This window comes from Tigriopus californicus, chromosome 12 (genome assembly GCF_007210705.1).
Source record: "Tigriopus californicus strain San Diego chromosome 12, Tcal_SD_v2.1, whole genome shotgun sequence".
Classification (NCBI taxonomy): Eukaryota; Metazoa; Arthropoda; class Copepoda; order Harpacticoida; family Harpacticidae; genus Tigriopus; species Tigriopus californicus.
In genome coordinates, this window is record NC_081451.1 from 5,897,086 (window position 1) to 5,904,090 (window position 7,005).

The 7,005-nt window shown below is 41.2% G+C and overlaps 1 protein-coding gene across 1 annotated transcript; it reads left to right on the forward strand.

Annotated features, from left to right (window-relative positions):
• Positions 1-4,351: 4,351 nt before the first annotated feature.
• LOC131892212 (sal-like protein 1) lies at positions 4,352-5,294 on the forward strand. Its single transcript, XM_059241996.1, has 3 exons — positions 4,352-4,640; positions 4,799-4,961; positions 5,054-5,294. Exons 1-3 carry the CDS (start codon positions 4,352-4,354, stop codon positions 5,292-5,294), a joined length of 693 nt encoding a protein of 230 aa, XP_059097979.1.
• The last annotated feature ends 1,711 nt before the right edge of the window (positions 5,295-7,005 follow it).

Here is a 7,005-nt window from a genome sequence, read left to right on the forward strand (position 1 = left end):
TGCCAATTTCAACAACCTCAAATTCACATATGACTGGGAGTTCCCAGATAAAAACTACCCATATTCCAAGCACCTTCTAATATTTCGGCGAGATGAATGGTAGGATGGGTAAAAGATGTTGAAAGGCAGTTTAAAAGCATTGGTATATCTGGCAGATAATTATTTTCCAACATCAATTCTTATGCATTGGAAGTTGACTCCTGACTGTGAGCAAAATGACCTGTTTGGATTCAAAAGATGTATCAAAAGTCATCTCTTTTTAGGATCCTTAAAAACCGGGGCAAAAAGCTTTATTAGTCACGCTTTGAAAATGAGATTTTCCATGATGCCGACGAGTCCCAATATAGAGGATACGTTCGACGTGTCGCTAGGATTGGTCATTGTTTCAAAGCACTTGTGTTCTAGGGACAAAAAGATACGTCCCATTTTGTGGTCAATTAAATACAAAATGTCTACCATGTGGATTAAGAGTGTTATTTCCACCCGAGCCGTCAATTCTAAAAGACCGTCAGTCCTTATCTAGAAGAATGTTTAAACGCCATAGGAATTGCCAATTAGGGCTGGGAATGGTTCAATCACAGGTTCCGAAAGTGCTCGGAGGATTCTCACACAATCAATCGAGCGTTCAACGACTCGTCGGTCACCAATGTTCAGAATTTTGAGCACTCGTGTCAGACTCAACTCAAAATGGCCAGGTCGGTCCCCTTCTACTCAAAACGACCCGTTGACAACTTTGTGTTCCTCTTTCAAACTGATGTGACCTTGCAACAAAAGTTGCACTTCTACTCATCACATTGAAAGTACCTCAATAAGACGCCATGATTGCTTCTCTCAAAAGCAGCAATTCGTGATGTAATCAAGTAGCGCAAACAAGCTTGGCATTGGTTAGCCTGGAATCGAACCAGGCATTAGTGTATTGGTAAGCACACACCTTAACAATGTAACTGAAAGCGTTGTTGGAGCTCTACGATTACCCCATGCTTGCACTTACAAGAATGATTAGGCGGCGGTCATTTCGACCCTGAATGCAGGGGTGGCACAAAATTTAAAGGCCAACGTTTCATTGGTCAATTTGATATCACGCATTCAAGTTGAAGGTCAATGTCTTTGGTTTCCGATTCATTGATGAATCAACTAGACCTGTTAACTTTGAAGTTTTGAAACAATCGGGGAAAAAATACATAGAAAAACAGTCCAAAAAACTTGTTATAGCATATCAAAACCAGGGCAAGTTCGCCCAATCAGTATTTTACCGTCACTCTCAAAACTATTGGAGAAGATGATTTACCAACAAATGTATAAGCCTTTTGACGACGATCATCTAATTGATGTACAATTTGGATTCCCCTCTAATCATTCAACTATGCATGCAATACATAACTTTTCCCACAATATTTTAAAGACCATAAGTATTCAATAGGACAATTTGTAGATCTAAAAGAAGCGTTTGATACTGTTGATCGCGATATTTTTCTAGCAAAATTGGGTAAATCATAGGGATTTAGTCAAAGTGTTTTACGTTGGAGAAAGAATTACCTTGAGAAAAAGGAACCAAACAGTTGAAATACAGAGCCAGCTCTTGCAACATGTGGTGTACCTCAAGGTAGTATTTTAGGGCCTCTTCTGTTTTAAATGTATATCAACGATCTCCCACATGCAACTAATTTTAAAGTCACAATGTTCGCACGGGACACGACGCTCCAACACGTTGGCATAGATACACATATCTTAGAACTTGAGACAAACCTGTGGCTCGAGCGCTTTTCAAATAACACGTCTTTCAATTTCAATATTGCGGTGAACAAAATAAAAATCCAACAGGTTGGATGGAAACACGCTGAAAAGGCAATTTCTTGGGCTTTCCATTGACGATGAATTGAACTGGAAAATCTATATTTCAGAACTGAATAAAACGTTGCACAGGAGTCACTTTACATTCTCTTTAGTCAAACAAGTATTAACAACACAAATGAAACAACTTCTATGCAACTCAATAATACACTCACGTTTGGAGTATGGAATTGAATATTTCGGCAAGTCATCAACACAATACAATTTCTTAAGACTACACAAAAAGAGAGCAATTCGCTTGCTTGTGTCAGCAAGAAGGGTAGAACAATCTGGTCAATTCAAAACAGCCCAAGTTTATGTCTCTTTGAGCGAAAGATAGGATCCCATCCATTGTAAACTCATTTAGATGATTCCCAAAAAGAATGGCGAGATCTACTTTTCACTACCATTCCACCATCTAAGACGGTTTCAAAAAACTACTTCACTATATCATCCCAAAGACCTGGAACGAATTTGGCCCCGGAAACGATGTTAAGAAACTGACGACTAAAGACTCAATAAAATAATGGATCAGACGTTTGACAGAAATCATCACGTGCTCATATTACATCCAATGCATCGTGCAAATTTGTTTTTCTCGTACGCGTCATCCTTGCACATCTTGAGGCATATGAGCGCTATGTTTCTTTTTCTTTTTCACAACAAAGGATATTCAGTGTTTCCCTATGTAAACAAGCCCGTGCCAGCTTTAAGGGTCAATTTCAGATCTATATTTTCAACTCGACTTACTTCTTGTTGTTTCGCTGATATTGGTTATGGATATCTTGGCTCTCTTGGCTTCAGCCCTGGCCAATCGTTCCCCGACGATTTTTCGATTCATTGACCATACGTTCCAGTCAGAATGGTCTTGGTCTCGTGATCTAAAGCTACACACACTCTTGGTTCTTGGATCTCTTGGCCAATGTGAGTGGCCACATGTTGCCTCCTGTTTGATCTAAAAGTAGAGAAAATGGTTGTTATATTGTGTGCCTGGTACATTTTGTGTGCCGTTGTTCACTTTCGGCGGTGGGCACTCTGGATCAAATCAGAGCATAAAAAAGCCGTCAAACTATCAAGAAACCCGTTTCCAATGCGAGCGCCATCTGAAACCCCCTTTTCAAGTGAATGGTTGTGGATCGAATTTTCTTTTGTCCAAATCACAACAATACATGACATGATACTAAATAATCCACATTTACTTTTGTGGCTGGTCGTTCATGTGGCACGGCACACCTTACACCTTAATATTTTGGTGCTGATGGACTATCGAACGAAGAAAAGAGATAAATTGACTTTGGATTGATTTCTTTCTTTGTCCTTTGAAACTGCCTTGGAAAACATTTATAAATGATATTCGTCGACGGTATTTGATTATTATTCTAGGCATTTTCCAAATTTTGAGCGACTTTCAAAATGCTTACCGAGTATAAATGTCAAATGTGCAGGGCGACCACCATTAAGCGCGATAGAACATTGCTTTATGCCTGATTTATATGTTTGAAGCCTGCATTATTAAATGGTATTGGTTTCATATTGTTCAAACATCTGTTTGACACCTCAGGAACGAGTATGATTCTGTTTGATTAAATTCATTCCCGGAACATGGATCTAAAAGAAGTGGTAATCGTATTTCATCAAGCGGGTAACATCATCCTGGAAACTTGCGAAAAGAGTCTGAACAACCTGGTCAGATGAGAAGAATTTTACCCCATTTACAAGTGAGTGGTTTTGGATCCATTTTTGTTTAAATCACAATAATCCATGAAACGATAGTCCTCTCTAATGAACAGGCAAGCTTGATGTCAATGAAAATCCTTGGCATGGTTTTGCAAGTCTTTGTGATATTCTCGAGCTAACATCGCCGTTTGAAGAACGCTAATAGGCTGGCTATAGCTGATTGGTCGAAGCATTCGGCGCAGGCTAGCCCGCTGGTTGGCTTACTCAAGTGCACAGGTGAAGGGTGCGCGCCAGGCTACCTGGGCTACGGCGGCTCACGGCCAGAGCTAACGGTATAAAAGGACCAACACATTCACTACGTTCTTCAATTCACGTAAATCCTTGTCGTCGACATAACTTAGTTCCTACACTACTCTCACCAATCATCATTCACCACGTCTTCCTGGGCTTCCATCGATTTGAATTCGTCCACTCCACAAAACCCTTCATTCCTGTTCATCAGACGCAACTGCATTCTGCACGACTTCTACCTAGTCTGAAATCAAACCTCAATTCCGATCGCCCCCAATTATTTCACATCCCGTTCCAATTTCAATCCAAAATGGCCGTGATTAATGCCAACTTCGCCAACCTGGTCAAAGAAGCCAATGCAGCGTCTGCGGCGGCTTCGAAAACGCCCATGAATGAGCCAGTTGCCCACCTCGAAGAGCCCAGAGGCGTGGAGATATGCGGCATAATTGCTCTTCCGATCTGCTCTCTTTATCAAGCGTATCGCCTAATTGTCATGATTCTTCCCGTTTTCTCGCAGAACAAGACCAAATCGTTGTGAATCCAGTGACAGNGGATGCAAGTCATTCGCAGCCTTTATCACCAAAGCATCTTGCACCGTTTCAAGAACCAATATGAGGCCCAGGAGACTCGGGTTCCCATGCTTCAACCTTTGTCAGAAGATCAGCTACATGATCTTGTTGGCCGATTGGTTCCTGACCCAACGGTTTTCGTCCAAGGGGTCCCTGTTCCCGAGGAGCCCGTGGAACCAATCATTGACCAGGAAGAGAACGAGTACGTGGTTGTGGGGACAACACGAGCCCGTAGAAAGAACCCGCGCAGCCCCGTTTATTACATTGTTGATGGTAAGTTTTAATTTACGGTGTTTTCAGGAGTTTCCAATTTCTTGATTATATAGTATGATGACGTATTTGTGGAGATATGCGGCATAATTAGGTTCAAATAAGGCTCTCTTTATCAAGCGTATCGCCTAATTGTCATGATTCTTCCCGTTTTCTCGCAGAACAAGACCAAATCGTTGTGAATCCAGTGACAGGGAAACGTTGGGCCTTCTGTCCCATATGCCCCAAGGTGTTTGAGGACGAAAGTTCTGTCTATCGACATGATGATATCCACAAGTCGGAACGTCACCAATGTCCTCTCTGTGACAGAAGTTCCGTTCAAAGGTACGTTCATCCGGATATTCATCTGGATCGGAGTAGCTCTCTAATATCGGGTTCAATAGTGAACCGTTGACCGGGTATTGTTCCCATTCCAGATACAACTTGAGGATCCATATGGAAACCCACATCGGAATGGACGTGCCCAAGGTTGTCAAGGACATGTTACCCAACGACTTCAGAGGGGTTATCGATGGTAATCCTGACTTCATTAACCCTGCAAAGTTTCACAGGAAACTTGTGAGAGCCTTGAAAAAAAGGATCAAGGCCACCACTTGCATGCAAACTGTCCAAAGCCTTCAAAGCAAATTGTTGTCGTTGGAACATGGTAACCCGTGATTTATAATAAAATGGTGTTAAAAAACCTGTTGATTGATTGCCCTTAACTCGGGCACCAAATAAGTAGAGATTGAGGGGATCAAAACAATTAACCAATCAACAACAAACACGAAGGCGATAAAAAGTTTGCGAAACCTAACTAAACCTAAAGCATTACAAGGTGATATGAAAAGGCCAGAAAGAGAGAAGAATTACAACCCGTGTCTTAAAATAGTAAGCTTAGTCAGCCCACAAACCAGTTACCGTCATGGTTCTATCAAAATGATTATGATAATAAAAACACATTTTGGAGACCCCTGGTTCAATTTGAAAGGTTTTCTTCATGTCGACCCATTCAACCAGACTTTAGGAACATGACTCCTCATCCAGCTTTTTTGATGGCAATTATTATATATTTAGGTTTTCGAATGTTCCCAAGCGTGGAGAATGGAATGTCTACCTTTTGCGATTAAAATAAAAGCCAGTTTTCATCGTGAAAATGAGTCGCAATGCAAGCAAGACGAGACATAATCCAGAATGGGCGGCTTCTTTGACGATCACCCTCGAAAGCGGCGCCGACCTATATAGTCCAAATGGATTGGCTGTTGAGGCAGGAGCAGGAGAGAAGACTGGCCAATCATGAGCCAAGGCAAGCGGCAGGCTTTGTTGATTGGACAAATGTCACCTTCAGGGGGTGGAGACTGACATGAAAAAGGAGGGATTTTATCTATGAATGGCATCATCGTACGAACAAAGTCATGGCTGGTCAAGTTTGTTGATTCGCTTTAACTCATTTTTCAGGAATCACATTCAATAGGGATGTGATCTAACTAAGAACTATTGGGAGGTCGTGATCTTGGGAATGTATCTTCCATTTCCCATAGCATCAGACAGTGTTAGCGCCATGCGAAAAACTCTGCAGTTGACGTGGTAAAAAATGTAAATTATAAGCTCCAGTAGATCGCTACTAAAGTTACGTGAAGACACAAGTTTGAGACTAACAACAAACGGCTCTTGGCTGATGTGGGAAAATTTGCCCTTGCAGGATTTGGAATGTTTCTGAGGCAAGTTGATGATACACTCACTATGTCACAATGTTTAACTAACCAGTTGTTCACAGAATGATACCTATATAAAGTCTAGCATTCTAAAGCGTACTTTCTCTTTTCGAATCAAACGAATCAAAATAATCATAACGCTGAAGTACCTTGGCAGGGCTCCCAACTTAACTACAAAAGACTAATTATGAAGACTTTCATCTCTCTTGCATTAATGAGCATTGCCATACAAATAGTTTGAATCTTTTCAATTCAGCAATTGATGGTGCTTTTTGATTAGGAGAACTATACATAATGGCAGCCATATAAAAAAAAAACACTCAAACAATCAGAATAAGGGATCCAAGAGAAATATCGTTTAATCAGAAAGGGAGAGTCAGTTGACCTTTGCTGATCTTTGCATCTTTATACAGACCTACCATTTTGAGACAAATTTCAATCTAACTGACCCAGGGACCCTGGATGCACTGGAGGCTCTCTAAATTGACCCGGCCAGTCAACCATTTGCTAGTTCCATCCCTCCACGTCTTCGGAGTCTGCATTTAACACGGTGGTTTCAAAGCCAACATTTTTCTAGCTCGTAAAATCAGAAGGAACAAATTTGGTTCTCTTGCCCACAGGAGTTCTAATTGTTTAGCTCCGAGGCTTAAGTTACTCTTCAGGCATGATTATTT